Genomic DNA, 23,591 nt, shown 5'->3' with positions numbered 1-23,591 from the left:
GAGAATGTTCTGGAAATAAGAAAAGCTGAACATATAGCAGATGAATTTGTTAGAAAATAATTGTAGGGGGATGAGGTAAATGGGTGATGGGCATTAAGGAGAGTATGTGATGTGATGAGCACTTAGTGTTAAACGCAACTGATGAATTCTGGAGCACTACATCAGAAACTGATGATGTACTACTACATGTTGGCTAATTGAATTTAAATGTTAAAAAAAGAGAAAATAACTGTAAAGAATTTCCTGGAAGAACAGGTTGTTTAAATATTCCCTAAACTTCCAAATATAGTTGTAGAATCTATTTCCATAAAGTAAGATTTTAATATTTTAATCTTAAAAAGTAACATTATTTCTTTTGGTTGAAATATTGTAGGCATGGGTCTTTCTGAAGCACATGGTCTAATGTGTAGCATTCTGTGATCCTATAAGAAACAAAAAGGAAGAGTAACTTTTGTATTTGCAGGAAGACAATTCATCATTCTCAATAGGAATGTTTAAAGTAGTGTAGGAATAAAGGAGCATTTAACTGCTATCCTTGCCATGCCCCCATAATTGTTAAGTTTTTATGTGGGGTTAAAAATGTTCTAACAGGTCTTTTTTTCCCCCAAGTTCTATTGAGATATAACTGACCTATAACACTGTGTAAGTTTAAGGTGTACAAGTGTGATAATTTGGTACATGTGTATAAGGTCAGTTAACACATCCTTCTCTCATATTATTACCATTTTCCTGTTGTTATGATGAGGACATTAAAGCTTAACTCTCATAGCAACTTTCAAGTAAACCGTACAGTATTACTAACTAGTTATGGTGGTGAATACTAGATCACTGCTAGCTTGTTGTTTGATAGTATTTCTCCTTGTTAAAAATTAATGGGGGACGCCTGAGTGGCTCAGTGGTTGAGTGTCTGCCTTTGGCTCAGGTCGTGATCCTGGGGTCCTGGGATTGAGTCCCACGTTGGACTCCCCGCAGGGAGCTTGCTTCTCTCTCTGCCTCTCTCTGTGTCTCTCATGAATAACTGAATAAAATTTTTAAAAATTACTAATTATTAGGGATGATGTATATATTTCATTTTCTTTAGTACTTGGTCCTATTGTAGCTTTTGTGATCACATAATATATAAAAAGGAATTTCATTTGTTGTTAATTTACAAAAGATATTTCATTATTCTTAAAAGGAATATTTTAAATAGCGTAGAAATAAGAAACACTTTACTCTCTCCCTCTTTTTCTTTTTTTAAGCTGTTAATCTTTACTTGGAATTAAGAATTTGCTGGTCAGTATTTGATAATTACTAGTTATTAGAGATGGATTTTATGTATATGTGCATGAAAACATGTATGTGTGTGTATATATAAATATTACATCATACTTTTAACTTTACCATAAAATTTTCAAAATTCTGTGAATTACTTGTTAAAAAAGAGCACAGTAAACTTTTTAAAAAAAAATTATTTCTTTTAGTAATCTCTACACTCAGTGTGAGGCTCCGAACTCACAGCCATGAGATCAAGTCGCATGCTGCACTGACTGAGCCAGGCAGGCACCCCAAAACTAAGCTGTTTATTAAGCTTTTTTAGAAATTCTAATTTTTCTAATTGAGAAAAGATTTATAATTGAAAATTGTTGACACATGAATATAGTAAAGGTTGGGGGATTGTATATATAGAAGTAGTATATGTTTTTAAAGCTAAGTTTTTGAAAAATTTTAAAAGAGGATAGATTGCTTATACATTTTTTTGTTAAGGTTTTAGTTTTACCTTTTTATCCCAAGGAATAAATTTTTGCTATAAGCAAAGAAATTGTTATTTATGTGGCATTTATGTTTTTGTTACTTCCTCTAGGCATTGTTATCACATTAACTTGGGAAAATAGAAATATCTAGAATAAATTTTCTCTTTTATATTATTTTTTTGTGTGAGGTTTTTTTCTCCTGGAGTTTAAGAATGATATTTAAAAAACGCTTCTGTTTTTCTCCTAGCCTCTTGAATTGCTTTGGCACTCATTAGATGAATGGCTAGTTTTAATAGCTACAGAATTGATGAAAAACAAAAAGGACTCAACGGATATCACTTCTATTTTACTGAAACAAAAAGGCCAAGATCAAGATGGTACTTCCATTCCTCCATTTGAACCTCCAGGACCTGGGAGCTATGAAAATCTATCCAGTGGCACAGGAGAATCTAAACCAGATGCTCTTGGAGGGAAACAGGAAGCCAGTGCAGACTGTCAGGATGTTATTTCTATGACAGCTAACCGGCTAAGTGCTGTCATTCAAGCTTTTTACATGTGCTGTTCTTGTCAGATGCCTCCAGGGTAAGATTTCTGCTTATTATTTCCTTTTCTGATAGATGAAGAAAAGCTATGATTTTTTTGTGACCAGTAACAACAGATAATAATTTGTTGATTTTAGGTTCTGTTCTGATGTTTTATGATACTTACTGTACTAATCTAAAAATATTTGAGTTTTAAGCATTATATAAGTCATTAATTAAAGATCCTTACTTTGTATAGGATGCTTAATTATGTATTCAAAGTGTATAGAGCAAAGATGTTTAAAATTTCAAGATTTTTAAACAGTTACTGTTTTATAAATTGACTGGGTATGCCTCAGTTTCTCAAATTTTTATAAAGACAGTCCAAACCCATATCTTTTTTTTTCTGTATAGAAGCCAGTCCATTTCTGTACATCATTATGAAATTTGCTGTATCATCAATTTCTCTGTGTTCTGATTGTTTTTTTTATCACCCACAGAATGACCTCACCCCGTTTCATTGAATTTGTCTGCAAACATGATGAAGTTTTAAAATGCTTTGTTAATAGGTAAGGTTTTCTTAGATTTATGCATTGCCCTCGTAGACTTTTATTTCTTTACATAGTTTGTATCTCAACAGAAATAATGTTATTTCTATTACTATTCAAAAAATGCACCATGACAAGTAAAAGTATTACAAGTGTGGATTAATATTTTTCTCCTGCTTCAGTATCTGTATATCTGAATTTGCATTTGACTTAATAACAGCTCATTCTTCCTGTCCATTCAAACAAATTATATTTTTCTTTTAGAAATCCCAAAATTATATTTGATCACTTTCATTTCCTCCTTGAATGTCCTGAGTTGATGTCAAGATTCATGCATATCATAAAAGCACAGGTAGAGATTTCTCTTAATCTTGTTTTTAGTCTGTCTAATGAAAAATTTTTAAATTTGAATGCTGTTTAATGATGTTAATTGTTATACTTGGACCTCCTGCTATAAGAAGAGTGAAATTGCCTTATTCTGTATATTAGTATGTGGAATTACATTAGTATCTTACTTTAATATGAGGAGCATTTTTTTTTTTATCTTTAAGGAGGTGTGTATTGAGTGCCCACTGTGTGCAAAGACAACAGAATACATTGCCACATTTCCTGAAATGGGTTTCATGGAATATTTGTCCTATAAGATTAATGATCCTTGAGAAAAGGATTTTATCCCCAAATGCATTTGGAAAATATAATAATATTTCTGTTGGAGATTTATAAAGCATATCAACAGCTTGTTAAAAGGCTTTGAGAAGCCCTTTGCCTAAAATAGTGATTAAACTTTTTTAATCCTCCAAATTTATTTGACCTGAGAGCCTGTTCCCTAGTAGCAAAGTTCATTCCTCATATCTCATGTTTCATGAAACATGCTAGGGAAAAGGTTGTTTTTGCCAGCTGTGTAATTTGGGGCACGTTTCCAACATCCTTGAGTCTTGGTTTCTTCATCTATAAAATAGAGATAATGATACCAATTTCACAAAACTATTGTGAAGAATAAATGTAATTGGTATGTATGTTCAATAAATGGTAGTTATTTGGAGATAGAAAGCATATGTCTTTTTTCCAGAAAGATCTTAATTCACTCTAGCAGGGGAGATAATAAATGTACCTATGAAACAGTAATTATATTATTATCTAGTTGTTTAGAAGTTTAAGGGAGGAAGACCTTGCTTTTGCCTGTTGTAGTAAAGGAAAATTTTGAAGAGGAGGTGTATTTTCTGCTGGACTTTGAAAAATATTGCAGAATCTTGCTGGGAGTAAATGAGGAAGATGAACATTCTAGCCAAGATATGGGTCAGGGCTTGTAAATGGAAAAGTGTATAAAATTACAGTGGCTGAAACAAATTTTGTGTAGGTGAGGAATGAGATGTAATTCTGGAAAGATAGGTTGGGATCACACTTTGTTAAACCTTGATTACCACATTGCAAACCTTTGTTTTCTAGACTCTCAGCAGCCCTTTGCTTCAGGAGAATGATATGAGCTTGGCAAAACTTCAGGAAATAATTTGTCAAAATTGTAGGATAGACTGGAGGCTCTGGTTTGGTTAGTAGTCATAGATACTGTAGGTGTTTTTAAATGTCTTTAGGGACACTGAACCTTTCAGAAATTAAAGAAAATTAAGAACTACTTTTTATAAAATTATACATGTGTATATAGCTATCCTGTGACATGTGTTAAAAACGATAATGTAAAAGAGAAGGTAGTAATAATAACTTATATTTATTAAATGCTAACTCTAGGCCAGATATATATTTGCTTTACATGGATTTTTTTTTTAAAGATTTTAATTATTTATTTGAGAGACAGAGACAGCGACAGAGAGCATAAGCCGGGAGGAGAGGGAAAAATAGGCTGCCCGCTGTGCTGGGACCCCAATGCGGGGGCTCGATCCCAAGACCCTGGGATCATTACCTGAGCTAAGGAACATGCCCAACCAACTGAGCCACCCAAGTGCCCAACATAGATTATTTTCATAACAATCATGCAAAGATAGGTACTCTTTAACTGAAGAAATTAAGTACCTTGTTTAAGTCCTTCAACTACTAAGTGAGAGAACAAGATTTTAAAAGTCTGTTTTTTAAATTCAAACTATGTAACTCTAATCTAGGGCAAATGAGATTATAGGTGAAAAAAGCTTCTAGTTTTTTTATTTATTTTTTATTTATTTTTTAAGATTTTATTTAGTTATTCATGAGAGACACACAGAGAGAGGCAGACATAGGCAGAAGAAGAAGGAGGCTCCATGCAGGGAGCCCGATGTGGGACTTGATCCCCACCCTGAGCCAAAGGCAGATGCTTAACCGCTGAGCCACCCAGGCATCCCAAGCTTTTAGTTTTTGAAAGAGATAGTTTGTTATTTTTAATATTATCTCTGCTTTTCACTTCTGTTTTCCTCTTCCTTTCCTGGACAATTTAGTCAAAAGCATCTGCATTAAGCTGTCCACCTCTTTCACCACAGAGGAGGTTTTGTTGCCTGGCCAGGGTAAGGAAGGGGTTCACATGCATAGTGGTAGCCAGCCTAGCGTGGGGTTTTGGAGCTTGTGTGTGGTAAGGAGATTGTGTCGAAGAGGGGCCCAGCATAGAGATGTGAGTTGGAGCAGCACATGCTGATGTCCAGTGTAGAGGATGGTGACAGGTGCTCAGAGTAGACTGACAGAGCCTGAGTAGGGTAGAGGGCATCCATGCAGTAAAGTGTCCATGTCAGTGACAGGAAATTGGGTTATATACAGGGTGGGGCAGTTTATCAGATAAGTAAGTGTATTTATTATGGGAGCTTGGTTTCTTAGTATTGGAGAAAGGAGTTTCAAAATGGAGGAGAATAGAGTGCACCGTGTGCTGTTATATTAGAATTGAAGATATCGGTGTGAACTTAAAATTTTTAATGTAGATCAATAGGTAAACCAAACCTGGCACCCAGTTCTTGGTCCAGAAACACCGTTCTGAATTAACCAGGGCTCTTTGGACAAATGATTAATTTCAGGGGTAGGTCAGGGAAGTACAAAATGAGCTTGGAACCTCTTTTTATGCAAGAAAGTTGTTCAAAGAGTGATAGGATTATGTCAGAATGACACAGAACCAGCTTGAATGGACACTACTGGCCAAAGCTGAATAATTTGTATATCCAAATAAATAATGATGGCAAAGTATTATAAATAAATTAGAACCTGTAAGTCTATATTGAAAAAAATTAATAAATGGGAAGTTTGATGAGGGGTGGGGTGTTTTTACAATCTCAGGGTATCTACTAATAGGATGCTTAAGAATTACAAAGATTAAAAACTTAAGTGAAAAACTTGGCAGTCATCAAAATAGGCATATGAATATGCCAGCTGATAGGATGCACTGAGGAGAATGTGGCATCACTTCCTTGATATTCCTGCCAAAGATATACACCCTGAATTTAATTATGAGAAGAACATCAGACTGACTACAGTGGAGGGACATTCTCCAAAATAACTGACCTGCAGTTTTTAAAAGTATCAATCAAGGTCATGAAAATTAAGACACTGAAGAACTGTACCAGGGTGAAAGAGACAGGACAACTGAATCCAATTCAGGAGTCATTTACACTGTGAAGGGCATTATTAGGGAACAGATAAAACTTAAAATGGAATCTAAGAATTAGTTATAGTAATGTATCAGGGTTAATTTGTTGATTTTGATGGTTATGTTTTGATGGTTATGTAGGAGAATTGTCTTGATTGTAAGAAATACATACTGAAGTATTTAAGGGTGATTGGATATCATGTTGGCAGCTAACTCATATCAGGGAAAAAATGCTTTGTACTCTATTATATTTAGGAATTTTCTGTAACTTGGAAGTGGTTCACAAAACCCAAAAAATAGAACAAAATTACCTGTGGTAAGGGAATGACTTTTTGTTCTATTGGTGGCTTTTAGGTGGCCTGTAGTTAAAGGGAGAGACATTTTGTATTGCTGTACAAATGCTTTTAAGAGGAGCCTCTGTTGGGTCACCTGGGTGGCTCAGTGGTTGAGCATCTGCCTGTGGCTCAGGGTGTGTCCCTGAGTCCCAGGATCGAGTCCCACATCGGGCTCCCCACAGGGAGCCTGCTTCTCCCTATGCCTGTGTCTCTGTGTCTCTCTCTGTGTCTCTTATGAATCAATAAATAAAATCTTAAAAAAAAAAAAGAGGAGCCTCTGTGATCAGTCTTGTTTTACAAATTATTTTATGGAAATGCAGGTACTCAGAAACTTTACATACGAAACGTGCTCTTTGGCTTTTTAGGTGTATATAAATTTGTGTGATGTTTTGATCTTACAGATCATTTATTAGCTTTTGAAGGTAACATTTTGTACTTTTTATTTTTAAAATTTTTTTATTTTTCTAAATATTTATTTATTCGTGAGAGTCACAGAGAGAGAGAAAGGCAGAGACAGAGAGAGAGAAGCAGGCTCCATGTGGGACTCGATCCCAGGCCTCCAGGATCATGCCCTGGGCCGAAGGCAGGCGCTCAACCACTGAGCCACCCAGGTGTCCCACATTTTGTACTTTTTAATGTTTCATTAGAATTACTTTAAAAAATACCATTTGCTTTTATTTCTTGGTTCACTTGTTATAGATAAAGGTTATAGTTTATTATCTTATAATGGTGAATAAGTTTTCTGTCATCTTCCATCATGTTAAATAATTTTAACACTGTTCTGAGTGATGAGAACAATACTTACTTTTTGAACATTCTGGATATTGAGTATTTCCACATGTTCCTTAACCTCTTGGTGCTACATTTTTCTCTTCTGTGACCTGGGGATGATATGAATCCCTTTTTCTCAGTGTTGGGAGGATTATGTGTAAAAATATGTGTAAAGTGCTTAAAACGGTACCTGGTTAAACAGGTGCTTTAAGAATTATTAGTTAACTAATTATTGCAATTATTGTTATATTCTGTATTTGCATTATTTCATTTAATCCTCACAGTCCTTGAGTTTCCCTATTTTATAGGTGGGAAAACTGAAGTTCTGAGAGATTTAGTAATTCCCCTAAGATCACAAACCCAGTAGTGACAGAACCAGGATTCCAAACCATATTTATCAAACTTAAGAGCCCTCACTTGAATGTATCACCTCTGTGTAATGTTTTTTTCTCTCCTCTTTTACCAGAGTTTTAGAAATAATCATTAAAACTGCAAGCACTTTATATTCTAGTTTGTTTATTAAAATTTATATGCCCAGTAATTATATGATAACAGCAGTACTTTTTCAGTGAAAGACTATTAGAATTATGGACAAAATTGTACAGTTAAGTCTTATTTATTTATTTATTTATTTAGTTAGTTAGTTAGTTAGTTTATTTTGGTAATCTCTACACACCAAATGGGGCTGGAACTCATGACCCAGAGATCAAGAGTACATGCTTCTCTGAATGAGCCAGCCAGATTCCCCAATACATTTAACTTTTAAAAAGAGAGCATTTACTCTTTTTTACTGAATAGGCAGGTATTAAAGGGCAGAAGTTAATCTCTCACCAGTTACCTTCATAATAGTATTTTTATTAAGACTTAATAAAGTAATGTTTAAGCCTTTTGAACCAAAACTAGTATATAATTTAGCTCACATGAAGAAATTTACTAGTGTTCTACAAACTGCCTCAAAGATACCCTTTGTGGTCTTGGATATTGATGATACTTAGTTTTAAAACTCTTGGCCTTGTGTTATTGCACCACCCTGGTCCTCCTTTGGCTTTTCTAGCTATGTGTATCATTCAGTAAGCAGATTCTCAGTCCTAACCTGTGATCGTAAACTCTGTTCTAGGTGTTTGTTCTCTGTATCTTTAATCTCTTGAACAAAGAACCTTACTTTGTGTCCAAATCCAGATCTGTTCATGACTCTATTTCCAGTGCTTCAGCTATGGCACTTTCCAGTGCTAATTTCCAAGCTCTTAGTAAGTACTAAGTTGCATCCCAAATAACCCGAGATTCAGGTTATATAAAACCTCATTAATTATCCTACCACCTCTGCCCCTAGGACTATGGGGGTAGATTGTGAGGGGAGAGTATTCCCCGTTTAAGCTGTTTTTATCATTAAGTTCTATCCCTAGAGATCATCTCTTTTCATCTTTATTCAAAGGAGTAATGTCTTTCAGATTTCCTTTTTGTTTCTCTTTCATCTTATGACCAACTCCTTATCACCCAATACTTAATAAACTGCCACTTAGATGGTCTCCCTTTAACATTGCTTCTACTCTCATTTTAATGACCACATTTATCATGTTATATCCCTCTGACCAAATACCCACAATGGTCCCTGTATTCTTCACTTGATTCTAAGGATCCATAATTATGTCCTTAAGTGTACTTATACAAACTTATTTCCTTCATTATGTGTAGGGATAGGACTCTGGTTATGGCAATTACCTTAACTGCATCTTCTAGGGAGACGTACAGTTGTTCTTTCTGTGCCTTTGTGTGTGTGTGTGTGTGTGTGTGTGTGTGTGTGTGTGCCTTTTTTGTTTTTGTTTTTGTTTTTTTTTTTGGACTCCCTTAGCCTGGTGTGTCTCTTCTCCCTGCTTGAGCACATCTTACCCAGCTTTATGTCCTGGCTCAAACTGTGACTTCATGAAAGTTTTGTACTTTCCTCATCTGCATAGTCTCTACATTCTTAGTGCACTATACCATGATAGTGGAAGTCTGTACTTCACCATTTAGAACGTGATATTATATACATATTGTTTGTCCTATGTTGGCCTTATCTCTTTAACTGTATTAAGAAGTTAAGGTGTATTAAATAATTTTTCACAATGAAGTTGAGATTTTTAAAGCTGTTATGTTACCTGCATTAGGTATGTAATACTTCCTGATTAATCATAAAAACTACAAGTCACTTGCAAGTTTGCTTATCTGACATAAATGTAGAGACTTCTTTACTGCAAGAGATCTTATTATTCAGTTTTTAGGGTGGAGGAAGGGAAGAAAAAGGGTAATAGTTCTTTTCTAGTTGCTGTATGTCTTCTGTTGTGTGTCAGTCTCATCTTACCAGTAACCGGTGTCATGGCTACATCTGCCCTTGTGGTTCTGAGTGATACCCTTCAACAATAACCATGAAGACTTTGAAAATATAAAGGTTTATTACTTACAGAACCTGGAATTACTCAGCATACCTAGGGCCATGCTGTGAGGTCACAGGTAGAGAGAAAGAGCACTCCTGAGCCTGGGGTTGAGTTAGGAGCTAGGGTTTTGAGGGCTCACTCTTTATTGGTGAATTTAAAACATAAGAGCAGGAATTTAAAGCATGGGAAGAGAAAAAACAAATTCCCCAAATGGTTAATGACTAAAATTAACCTAGATCTATAAAACAGAGGAACCTCAGTATGTTGAGGTAGTCTGGCACTCTTAATCTAGTTTTGTAGCTGGCACCCCCTCCTCATGATAGCCCATCTTTGGAGCGGCTGCCACAGCAATCAAAGTTTAAGTCAGTCACTTGCATTATGAAAAGGAAATAAACCCAAACAACTGTCAGTGTTTACAGACTATGAGGCATTGGACTCAATAGTGAGGACCTTAAGTGCCTGGGTAACTGATATGCCAAAGTCTGTTGCAGGGCATTTTGTAACCCACAACATACACATCTAAATATAATTATAATTGCAAAACTTAATAATTATGCAGGCAGTAGTCTGAAATCCAGTCTGTAGCCATTGTCTCAAACTGGAAAGGTCCAGCCATGACAATAGATCAGTTAATTAAAAAGTTGTATCTCATTTCAGGAGATGGTCATGCAAGTGGATTCCCAAAATTAGGCTTGTATTTATAAGAAATCAGGTATTTAATAAAAGGCATTTTTATGGAAACAAAGGAAAAATAAAGGCTAATGGTTGGAGCAAATTATAAACCAAATCTGAATCCTGGAGGCAGGATTTCTAGATGTTAGGCTCAAAGCATCTTTGCAGTTTGGATTTTCTGATGATGCCATCAAGTGTTGAGATAAACTCACTATTGTCCACACAGCAACACGTGCAAGTATTGTCTATATATGAAGTATTGTAATGATTTTTCTGAATTTTATATCAGGTTATTCCATTCTAGCTCTCATGGCTTTGGGAAAAAGACAATTTTAATTTCTCTGTGATTCCAAGTCAGAAGGGTGGGAGAAAAATAGGAAGTGTCAGTTTGGAGAGTTGTAGCCAAATACTGGAAGATACTAGAAGAGTTCATGATCTGGTTCAGTTTACAGGTGAAAAACAAAACCTCAAGGACAATTAAAAGCACTAAAATCTGATATTCACAAAGGTGTATTACTGAAACATAATTTTTACTCTCTGTAGTCACCCTCATTTCTATCAGAGATGAGGAAAATAAGGCTAAAGGGTTTGTTAAGAAAGCCCAGTCTCTTTAAACCTGGCCTGCTTATTTACGAAAGTGCAGCATGAATAGCGATTGATCATGTAGTAAGTCAGCTCTGGTGGATTTTTTCATAAGGAGTCTCAGATTGAATTTTTAAAAGCTACTCAAGGCTGGGAAGCCAAGCTAAGGACTTGATGTCAGACTTCACCTATAATACCAATAGATTTGGGTGAATTCCTCATTTTTTGAGGTTCTTAAAATATTCTGATGTTCCCAGGCCTGCCAGGAAGTGACTTTCCTCACTCATCTGGTAAGGCTGCTGGGAACCCTATAAGTAAGGTAAAACTTATTTTCCCAAGGGGCTTAATTGGTTCCATAAAGTCAGCCTTACTTTTTTAAAGCTGTTTGGTCATATCTGAATATATGCATATCTCTCTCAAATATGACATTCCGTTCAAAGCCTTTTTTTTTTTTAAGATTTTATTTATTCATGAGACAGAGAGAGAGAGAAGCAGAGACAGGCAGAGGGAGAAGCAGGCTCCATGCAAGGAACCTGACGTGGGACTCAGTCCTGGGACCCCAGGATCACACCCTAGACTGAAGTCGGTTCTAAACCGCTGAGCCACCCGGGCTGCCCCATTCAAAGCCTTTGATAGTATAACCATTGTTTCCAGTTGTGTCGTGATACAAGAACAGATTATGTTAATAACTATGCTACTGTGAAAATTTAAGAATACTCACCGTGAGAGTTTCCAAATTCTGGAAGGATCAGATGGAAGGTAACAGTGATTGTTTCATCTTTGTTCACAAAGGCATTCTTCCAAATTGCTGTAAGTAGCTTAAGAGAAAAAGTTTCCTTAAGTTTGGAAAACAGAAGATTAAAGAACCAACAGTGTTTCAAAGAAGGCTCATAAAAAATTATAATCATTCTCATCAGTTCATTCAGTCCCAGTGATTCTTCATCTTGATCTTTTGTTAGCAGTTTTATGAATCTAGTTTTTCCTTAGAGTTCTTTCCTTTCTTACCCAGTTCAGTGATATGATCTGAAAGTTATCAGAAACCTGGGTTTGTCAGTGTTCTTTCCAGGAATCTTCTTGAAGATGAAGAAGCACTTGTGCAAAAGCATCAGAGTGAAACAGTAACTGTCTGTAAAGGATAAAAAAACTAAAAGACTTAAATATGATAAAGATAAAACACTTGAAAATGCCCATGTTTAAAGATCTGATGAGAGTTAATTATAACACAACTAATAAGGAAATTTGGCTATTTCTGTGACACACATTGTAAGATGATAACTGGAGTGATGGCTGAAAACATTTTGTATCAGATTTTTAGGAATTCAGTAGAATTTCTTGAATACTTATATTGATAGCATATATCCATTCATACAAGGATATCCAAAAGGAAGGTTCAGCATTATTTCTTATTTGACAGTGCTTCTTATGTAGTTATCATACCAAATAAGCTAAATTCACTGTTTATCTTTTTATAAAGAGAGTGAGCAGATCTTTTGAGATGTTCCAGGGGTTCTGTAGAAAATTCCAGAGTTATTTCCAGGTCAGAAATACATTAGTTAGAATTTGATTTTGGGAATTTAGTCAAAAACATCAAAAGGTTTTGGACATTTGACTAAATAGGATCACAGATAATTATGAAACAATAATTATCTACTTACCCAAAATGACAAAAGATTTTTAAAGGTATATACAGAAGATTACATAGTTTGGAGCAAAATTCAACTACTTTAATATTGAGAAGATGCTGTTTGCTTAAGTAATCAAAGACCTGATCAAAACAGCATGAAGTACAGGTTAATTATTTTGATAAAACACAGAATCTTTGCTTTCTAGCTAGATTACTTAAAAGGTAAGGCAAAAGCTTTCATAATCTGTTATCAAGAACTGACCAGTACTCCCAAGAAAACTTTGTCCTTTTAACACATGAAAGAAAATTATATAAGCATAGTATTGATATTAAAGCTTATAAAAACAAACAAACCCTTGTAAACAACAATTCGATTTTAGTCAAGTCAACCACAAGGTAAAATTCATTCTTTCTTCTCTACTTTCTGTACCATTTTATCCTTTATTTTCCTCTTTGCCATTCTGAAATAACCAGTTTTACTTCAGACAAATTTCCTTTCTTTTCCCTTAATAAATATACATCTTCATACCTCATACCTTCTCATAACTAAAGATATGTCCTACCTTCCTTGCATGCAGAGAGATGTTTCCCATATTATTTCTAGTAGTTGTAATTACATAGATTAATTAGAACTCTTAGCCCTCAGAAACCTTAATTTCTGATAAAAAGTAAAAAGCAAAATTTGTGAATTGTTATACCAGCATTCTTTAGGTTGGCAAATTTATGTGTTTATATTTCATAATTTCTATCAATATATATTTCCCCATGGTACAACTTTTCAGTGTCACAAGACATGCTTACTAACAGACCCAAATATCTTCAGTTTCCTCTGTGATAAGAGGTCAAAAGTAGGTAAACTTCGACTTGTTTTGCAATGAATGTTTCAGTATTTTATTTGGAAATGATTTAGACATTCAATGAATTCCCTTATTCAGCAAAATTCTAGGGGTGAAAGTTAACAAAAATTTTAGAAACTAGTTTTAGCTGGACATAACACATAATTATTGCTGAAAAGTTCATCTAGAAACTCTTATACCATTTAACATTTATCTAAATTACTTGATCACACCAATTATGTTTAGACTGTCCATGAAAATCTTCATTAGGTAGCATCATGCCCAGCTACTTTACTTGCTGACAGATTTTGTAATAGAGATAACATGAATTTATTTGACTAGTAAATCCAGGTACAATACATTTTTATCTGCATTTTATTTAACATATTTCCCATTATATTTATATGATCTCTATGTTTAACATACAGTACATATATGTGCATGATATAATTATGTTAATTATATATTATATATAGGTTAATATATAATCTGCATTTTATTAAATATGTGTATATCTGAAGACATACTTTTTAAAAAATTAAGCCACATTTTTTTTTTTTTTTTTAGATTTTATTTATTTATTCATGAGAGACACACACAGAGAGAGGCAGAGATACAGGCAGAGGGAGAAGCAGGCTCCATGCAGGGAGCCCAATGTGGGACTCGATCCTGGGGACTCCAGGATCACGCCCTGGGCCAAAGGCAGACGCTCAACCACTGAGCCACCCAGGCATCCCATAATTAAACCAAATTTATTTATTTATTTTTTTTTTAAATTTTTATTTATTTATGATAGTCACAGAGAGAGAGAGAGAGAGGCAGAGACATAGGCAGAGGGAGAAGCAGGCTCCATGCACCGGGAGCCCGATGTGGGATTCGATCCCGGGTCTCCAGGATCGCGCCCTGGGCCAAAGGCAGGCGCCAAACCACTGCGCCACCCAGGGATCCCTAATTAAACCAAATTTAAACTAGCTTTTACTTCCCAAAGATTATCCCAGATCATGTGAACTTGAAATATTTGGGTTAGTTTCAGTATTACAGAGTTTTAGGAAGACTTAATTCATAAGTGCTTATTTTTAAGCTAATTAAATAGAGTTCTTTTGCAAATTAATTTTGGCAGTACCATCTAGAAGTTGAGAGAAGAAAAAAATCATATACATATAACATATGCATAGATACACATAAACATACAGGCAGACGCAGAGACCTGCAGCATCAATTCCAGCATTCTAGTCATGAATCAGGTACAACAGTATAAAACTCACTGTCATATAAATAACAGCTGAATCCAAATTGGCAGACAGAATAAGTTAAGGTTGCCTGCTCCAGTGGCTAAAGCTTTGTACTAGTATTTGTGGAGACTTTTAAGGTTTGTATTTATCCTTAACAAATAATCTTAAGGAGGCTGGGACTAGAGTTTGGGCAAAAGAGCTTTTATAGCATTTTGTATTTTAAAAGGCTTTCCCCTCTTTTTTCCCTTCAGTCTCTGGCAACTCTGGGCAGAGTTTTAGTTACCTCCTAGGGTGTTTACTTTTCAAAGTCATTGTATTTACATCTTCAAGGGATAGAGAAAGAATATAAGTTTTCTTCTAGGAGTTCTAGTGCTTTTTTGATGGTTTCTGATGTCAAAATAAAATGTAGTAGTGCAACCCTGTATTTAGGGGGAGTGCCTTGTGAAATAATCCTCTAGACTCAAGGTCAAATGGGGTTTCTTCGGGTTGGAAATGAAGAAGGGGTCATCTGGATCACTGTGGTCATAGAAATGATGAACCAGTTGGACCATGGGAATTTTGTGTAGTAGGAGATGGGCCGCTTCTGGAAGCCTTAGCAGTGATCACTGTGATGGAAGGATGGGTACAGTGCCAGACAGCACATGTCCAAGTGAGAAGAGGGAGGGCTAGAATATGAACATCAATGGCTCTAGGGGCCTTTGTCTTCCTATTTCCCTCTTCTTTTTCAAGAGAGGCCTTGATAACCCTACCCTGTCTGCTCTTCCCTTGATAGCAGGGAAACCTCATGAAACATGTTTATAGTTATGCCCTGTTCAGCAGAAAGCTGAGAGGGCTCAGAATCTGTACTCTCTCAGAAGGAATGAGCATTATAGCCCAGATGGATCTTAAAGAAAGCTATGGGTTTTAGAGTCTTCAGAGATACCACCCAGTTGGTGCATTTTAGCCGCTGCGAGTAACAACAGTTCAGAGCCTGTTCCAAACAAACAGGAAAACCTGCAATAATCAATTAGTTCTCCTTTCTCTTTCATGCTGCATAAAATATTTAAGAAAGGTTTGAATTTATATCAGTTAAGATATAGCTTTTGATCTCAATTTCTACTTCTTGTTTTTATCCTGTTACCTTAATCTTACTGGAAAACTAGTTAACCAGGAAATTTTGGATGACATCACTGTCAGGTAGGTGCTCTTTGTAGGTGGCACTTTCCTTTTCAGGGTGTCTCAAGAAACCTCTTCGGAGTTGGAGTCTGCCTTCGGTAGCATGATATGCACAGGGTCTTTGGGAAAAGTCTGTAGGCCTCTGGAGCATAAACCAGAGTCTTGGCATTTTGGTGTGCATAATTGAGTAATACCTAGGAAGCGTCCACGGGGTTTTGTATTTATCAAGGAGCTGGTGTGCCTCCTCAGGGTTCTTTGATTCTTTAGGACATTTATATTTGTCCATTAATTTTTTAGCAGTACCACACTTGGGATTGAATCCATAGTATCCTATTGGGTCAGGGGACAAGTAGCAATGGTGGTGAGTGAAGTGGTGGCACAGAGGCTGTAGGCCTCTGTTGTATGTTACCCCTGTGGTGCTCTTGGCTTCCATTTGCAAGGCTGTTTCTCTCTTCTGAGTTAGGACATCTATTTGGGCACAACCCATTTGACTCAGTGGTTGCAAGTGGAAATCTCCACTTCCTCCTTAGCTAAGGGAATCATTTCTATCTACCTTTGGCCCAGAACCTTCCTTGGGCAGTGACAGTAGCCTTGCAGTCTAATCCACCCTCCCTCAATATCCTTGGCTTTGGAGGACCCTTATACATATTGTCAATTAAGACCTTTATAATTAGTAGTCTGATCATCTCATTAGACCATATGGCTTTAATCATGCTGCTCTGGGGATATTCTTGCATCATTACGGCAGCTGTGACCTTTTAGGTTGGATACTTCAGGCAACACACAACACAGGCGATGTGTGAAAGCACCTAGCAGCACAACAGACCCCAGCTAAAGCTGCTTCTTTCTCAGATGATGAGTTTGGCAATTAATAGGCAAATTGTAGGTAAAAACAGTCCTGTTGGTTAATTTTAAGGGCAATCACGCAGTCCTGCGAACTATGCCAATGGTTGTATATTGGTCTCAGCCTGTCGATAACAAGCCTCAGCTTGTGCCTAGACCAGCCCTTGTGGTTCTTATTATGGTTGCAAAATGCCCTTTAACATTAACCATCAGGAAACTGAAAAAAAATATATAAAGGTTTATTACTTATGGGATCTGGATATTACACAGCACACATGGTGGAGTTGGGGGAATGGGAGAGTGTGTGCATATGTGCAAGCATGATAACACACATGGGCCTGAGGTTCTGCTTTTACTGTGGTTGAGGTGGGCGCCTAGGGTTTCACAGACTCACTATTGAATCTAAAACATACAGGTGGGAATTTCAAGCACGGGAAGGGGAAAAACAGGTGGGCCAAATGGTTAGTTATAGAAATCAACCAAGATTTCTAAAACAGAGGAGCCTCCATGTGGGAAAATGGCCTGGTTCTTTATCAAGTTATGTGGCTGGCGTTCTATTTATTTGAGATAGCCATCTTTGGAGTAGATGCCTCTTTGAAGTGGTTGCCTTGGCAATCAAGGTCAGGCACCTATGTTAAATAAGAAAAAATATCCCAATAGTCAAGGTTTACAGTCCATATTCAAAGAATAGAAATAAGAGTAAAGTTAGATAGGGGCACCAGGGTGGCTGAGTCGATTAAGCATCTGACTGTTGATTTCAGCTCAGGTCATGATCTCACAGCCCTGGGACCAAAGCCTGTGTCGGGCTCCAGGCTCAGTGCAGATTCTGCTTGAGATTTCCTCTCCTCCCTCTACCCCTCCCCCAGGCTGAGCACGCACTCTTTCTCTATCAAAAAAAAAAAAAGAATAAAGGTAGAAGATTATTTTCATGAAGAATTAAGTGTAACATGCAATGTAATTTTTCTGGATTTGGAAATTCATTCCTAAAAGCATTGTTGGGCTTAAAGGAAATTGGGAGTAATGCCATCAATTACATATCTGATATTAAGTTTTTAGATATAACCCAATTTATCAAGTCTTTTCTATTAAAAATGTTGGTTATTTAAAAAATACTCTTTGTGATCAAAGTATTTCAGCTAAGATTTGCCTTTTTGTGAATAGGTTTTGAAATGTCAGAACATTATCTAGAACTATTTATTACAAATAAAGGTCTAAGAATGATTATTTGTAGAAAGGGCATTAGTAGGCTCATTACATAATCTGATAGTAACTGAAATATTGCTAACATATTTTACTGTCATTTGTTGGGGTAGCCATTTAAAGATCGCTGTGAGTGGTTCTATGAACATTTGCACTCAGGACAACCAGATTCTGACATGGTGCACAGGCCAGTGAATGAAAATGATATCCTGCTTGTTCACAGAGGTATGTTTAATAAACTGATGTGTGTGAGGCACAAAATATTAGTTCTTTGAAGTTCTAATATATAAAATTAACCAATGCTACATATTTAGATTCTATTTTTAGGAGTAGCTGTGAAGTTGTGTCAAAAGCAAACTGTGCAAAGCTAAAGCAAGGAATTGCTGTACGGTTCCATGGAGAAGAAGGCATGGTAGGTATAAAAATAAGTGCTGTTATATAAAAGATATAAAAGATATAAAATATTTTATATATAAAAGATTGAAACGCGCACTTGAATAAAGTTTAGTACATAATTGAAAAGGGAAGAAATTAGAAATGATTTTAATTTATTATTCAGAAAAAGATTTCCCCATAATATATTTTGTTGATACTTAATTTTGTTTTCTTGAACTCAGGGCCAAGGTGTTGTGCGTGAGTGGTTTGATATTCTGTCTAATGAGATAGTGAATCCTGATTATGCATTGTTCACCCAGTCAGCTGATGGTAAGTTGTACAGTCTACATGACTTTTTCTGTGGCTTCTCATTCTCAAACTACTTCAGTGCACTTTATCCTTTGATTCCCATAGTAATTCTATGAGCTAGGTGTGGAGTATTCCCATATCATAGAAAAGAACATTGAAATTCAGAGTTTTTATCTACATTAACATAGTTAATGAGCAGTAGGATCATGAGTGGAACCTGATTCAGTCTAGCATTCTTTTTTTAAAAAAATATTTTATTTATTATTTGAGAGAGTGAGAACACAGATGTAGAGGGAGAGGGTGAAGCGGACTCCCTGCTCAGCAGGAGTTTGATACGGGGCTCAATCCCAGAACCCTGGTATCATCATGACCTACCGAAGGCAGACATTTTACTGACTGAGCCACCCCAGGGGCTCCTCAGTCTAGCATTCTGTTCTCTTAAATAGTTGGTTCTCAAATATTTATCTCAAGGACCAGTTCTGGCTCCAAGGAAGCTTTCATCAGTTCTTTATAAAGTAAAACTAAATTATCCAATTTAAGGATTGTCCTTAAACTACTTTTTTGAGTTAAAATCTCCTTTTCTGAAATAGTGCTAGTAGATGGACTTAAATATTAATTTGGAAAAATTCAAATTTGCTAACCCTATTTGAGTTTCCAAGTCTTAAAATTTTTTTTTGTATATATATTTTTTTGGAGTTCAATTCGCCAACATATAACACCCAGTGCTCATCCTGTCAAGTGCCCCTCCACCCCGTCAGTGTCCGTCACCCAGTCACCCCGTCCCCCTGCTCACCTCCCTTTCCACCACCCCTTGTTCGTTTCCCAGAGTTAGGAGTCTCTCATATCCTGTCACCCTCTCTGATACTTCCCACTCATTTTCTCTCCTTCCCCTTTTAATCCCTTTCACTATTTTTTATATTCTCCGAATGAATGAAACCATATAATGTTTGTCCTTCTCCTATTGCCAAATCTTAAAATTTAATTGGTCATAAAAAACAAAGTCTAGAAATCATGGTATTAAATTTTAACTTATAATCTACTTATGTATAGTAACTTAGTTTTCAGTCCTTTTAAAAGATTGAAACCTGGCCAATTAAAAAAAGCTCTTCTTATTTTATAATACAGATTAACTGTTTATTGAAATAGTGCTTCTGACTTGCATAATTCTAATTTGATATTGTAGGCTAAATGGAAGTGGTTACCACCTCATCTATATGAGGAATACTTGACAATTCTCTAACTTGAGAAAGACATACAAGTGAAGAAGGGATTTCAGATTGATTGATTGATTGATTGATTTGGGATTTCAGTTTTAAATGCTTTACACAGTTGCTTTTATTTCCTGAAAATCATTTCTTTCGTAATGTTTAAGTTGTTTTGTTGTTTATATATATATATATATATATATGGAGAGAATGCATCATTAATTGTACCTTCTCGTCTCTAACCAAACCAGCAGGCAAAACTCCACTAAGAAAGATGACTTTAGGAGTGGTAAGGTGGTGGTGGGCTGCAGTGATAGTAGGGAACAGGTATTCACCTGTGTGCTGGGCTCCTCAGACACACATGGTCTGTTTGAAGGTATTGAGGAATATGTGACTATCTGCTTTAATTCTGTAACTTCTGATTATTTGCGCTGAGGTAAATTTGGTGTCTTGGTTGTTTTTATGACAAGTTTGAGGAGGTGCTGCATTTAGTTAGGCCTGATCTTTGAAAAAAGATTTAGCATTAGAGCATTATATTTTAGATTTATTTCATTTCTTTATAGTCCCTTATTCTGAGTCTGTCTGTTTAGTTTCATACCTGAAAAAAAAAAACAGATTTGGTGTGGAATCTTCAGTCAAGGTAATTTCTCTTACTATGACTGTATTAGCAGAGCATTTATTGAAGCATAGAGATCATAAAGATTGTGATTTGTCCTTTTTTGTAAGCCATGTAAGTCTTCTCTTTGGGGTCACAGTATTCATAAATTAAAATCTCAGTGAAATGGTTCCTTGTTCTTAAGTTTAGTTGACATGAAGGGACTTACATTACAATTTTCAATTAAAAATTCCAGAATGTGGGAAATGTTTGGATAGTCCTCATGTCTATAATAATTTCTTTAAAACTTGCTTTCTAATTAAATTAAGATGCTTACTGTAGCATCTCAGCCTTTGTCCCTGGGTGTGAGTCCTGCTCTGCTCCTCTTGTTATCTTGGGCCAGTAAATGTAACCTTTCAGGATCTCAATTTTTTCCATTTGAAAATGGTGATAATGAATGTTTTGTAATGTGGTGAGAGACAAATCAATTAGCTGTTATGTAAAAAGTGCTTAGTCTAGTGCCTGGCACATAAAAAGCAGAAATAATTATTAGAGGCTATTATTGTATGGAAAATGATATTTTCTTGTTCACTGGGATTTTTCTGAGGTAATGAAAATAGCTGTGTCATAGTTACATTTATTTTGAACTTAAAACAGAACCCAAACTTTGTGTTCTGTTTTAAGTGGTTTTCAAGTTAAAAACCTATTACTTCTTTCCTGAATAGTTTTAAACTATTACTGCAGGAAAAAAATAGATTTTTCCCCCATTTGTTTCCTTCTTTATTTTTTTTCATTTCTCCTTCTCCTTATCTGTTCTTTTTAATAACATAGATTTCCAAGAAAGTACTTAGCAAAGGAATCACAGACCTAGGGGACAAGGTTGAGTTATCAAAGATCTTTGCTGATCGATTCATCGATAGCCTTAGCATTCACTATTTTTAATACCCTTAGCATTCAAAAATATTTGTGACTATTCTTATATTACTATATTTTTGGCATTATAGTTATGTTTGTCCTTGAAGTCTTTTTTTCATCTAACAAAACTTTTCTTTGACTTTTCATACCCAGTCTTTCGCATGACTGGGAATGATTCTTAAAAGGTGCTTGACAGTGAATGACTAGCTTCATGTGGCCCTTTTAAGTCAATCAACCTTAAGCTTCTAAGTTTTTACCTTCGATCTAAGTAAACTGATCTCAGCAATGTAGTTCTTGTGCCAGTAGTGAAAAGTCAAAGATCAGCAACGCACAAAGTAATTATTGTCAAAATAATATACCAAATGACCAAACATCTCACTTTCCAAAACTTTCCACTTTTCCTTTATTTTATGTTATTTTTGGATACTATTTCATTAGATTAAGCAGTTATTCTTTTGTTGGGTCTAAGTGCCTAGAACAGTAGTAAATAGCAAAAGCTCAATAAATATTTGTTGAATGTATGAGAGTTGTGTTCACAGTTAGTGATCATTACAGAAAAATACAAAAAGAGTTCTTTAAAGTTGAGGTCTTGGTATTAGATTTTCCACTGCACTAGATTGTTTTTAGACTTTAGTTTGCATCATCATAAAATATAGAACATAAAATCTACTATTTTAAATTCACTAGCATTAAGTATGTTGGCAGTGTTGTGTAACCATCACCACTATCTATTTCCAGACCTTTTTCCATATAAGTGGAATCATACTAGGTTTTGACAGTAATTGGTAACTCTTGCCTTTGCCAGTGGGTGGCTCAGTTGCTCAAGTGTCCAACTCTCAGTTTCGGCTCAGGTCATGATCTCAGGGTTGTGAGATCAAGCCCAAGTCGGCCTCTGGGCTCACTGGAGAGTCTGCTAGAGATTTTCTCTTTCCCTTTCCCTCTGTCCTCCCCCGACTTGCACATGCTCTCTCACCCTCTCTCAAATAAGTAAAATCTTTAAAAAAAAAAAAAGTTGATTATTTGTTGCGAGGAATAATCAGTTGACTTGTGGATTTAGGTGATTGGTAAAAGGCATTGAGTTCATCACTTAAGAACAGTTGTAGTTTACAATTTTTAGTTATTCTTTTTTAGTGCTCTATTCCATAAGGAGCAAAAAGTGTGAAAGTCTACTGCACTGGGTGTGTATAGATGAATGAAACTATGCCTGCCCTAATTCACAGCCTAGTATTTCTATACTGCTGAGGAAAATGTGTTAGGTATGTTATCTTTTAGTATATTATTTCCAGGATCTCTCTGACACATCTTCCAACTACTTTCAGTTAAAAGTATTCTAAAATTTTCTCTGCAAAGATTTACTCTGATAAGTATGTGTGAATTAATGATTATCTTCTGACAATTCCATTGTCATATATTCCACAAAGAACATTCTGGTGGAAGTTTATACATAATGTAACCCTGGTTTTACTGAAGTTGTATATGAACTGATTTATCAGCACTGAAAATGATCTTTCTTCTACATCTGGATTCCTAGAAATAAATTATTTCATATTTATTTCATATTTATTTTAATAGGAACAACTTTTCAGCCTAATAGCAATTCCTATGTAAATCCTGATCACTTGGAATAAATTATTTCATATTTATTTCATATTTATTTTAATAGGAACAACTTTTCAGCCTAATAGTAATTCCTATGTAAATCCTGATCACTTGAACTATTTCCGGTTTGCTGGACAGATCTTGGGATTAGCTTTGAACCACAGGCAGCTGGTCAACATTTACTTCACAAGATCGTTCTATAAGCACATTCTTGGTATGGCTCTACTGTTATTTCCATAGGCATTTATTTAAAATGTTTTTCTTAGAATCTTAAGGAAAAACTAAGTAGATAAGTGGTGGTGTTTTGGATGAGGTAATTTTTATTTCACTTGGAAGCTATCTGTATATGTAAGGCATTTGGGAGCCTGGGGGAGTAAAAAAATCTTTTTTTGCTGAAAAAATTGTTGATCATTTTAGTGTATATATGTTTATGCTGAGGATGCATTTTAGTATGAATACACTTAAGAGAATTGGCACTTTTTGAAGGATCTGATAATTTTCCTGTGTAGTGATTTCAAAGAAAGATTATATTATAAAAATGTGGAAAAACCCACAAACTTAAAGTTAACAGACTTCCAAA

General features: G+C 35.5%; 1 protein-coding gene across 6 annotated transcripts in view; it reads left to right on the top strand.

The window, feature by feature from the left end:
- The window catches only part of HACE1 (HECT domain and ankyrin repeat containing E3 ubiquitin protein ligase 1), a 106,596-nt gene that overhangs the window by 58,909 nt on the left and 24,096 nt on the right, over positions 1-23,591 (top strand). For all 6 annotated transcript variants that reach the window (XM_025444459.3, XM_025444456.3, XM_025444457.3 and 3 more), the window contains 7 exons: positions 1,981-2,315; positions 2,755-2,823; positions 3,067-3,154; positions 18,127-18,238; positions 18,328-18,425; positions 18,631-18,718; positions 23,076-23,225. In XM_025444459.3, coding sequence (XP_025300244.1) covers positions 1,981-2,315; positions 2,755-2,823; positions 3,067-3,154; positions 18,127-18,238; positions 18,328-18,425; positions 18,631-18,718; positions 23,076-23,225 — 940 coding nt within the window. The remainder of the gene's footprint in view (positions 1-1,980; positions 2,316-2,754; positions 2,824-3,066; positions 3,155-18,126; positions 18,239-18,327; positions 18,426-18,630; positions 18,719-23,075; positions 23,226-23,591) is intronic.

The sequence above is a fragment of the Canis lupus genome, chromosome 12 (assembly GCF_003254725.2).
Source record: "Canis lupus dingo isolate Sandy chromosome 12, ASM325472v2, whole genome shotgun sequence".
NCBI lineage: Eukaryota > Metazoa > Chordata > Mammalia > Carnivora > Canidae > Canis > Canis lupus.
This window is presented reverse-complemented; position numbering and strand designations above follow the sequence as displayed.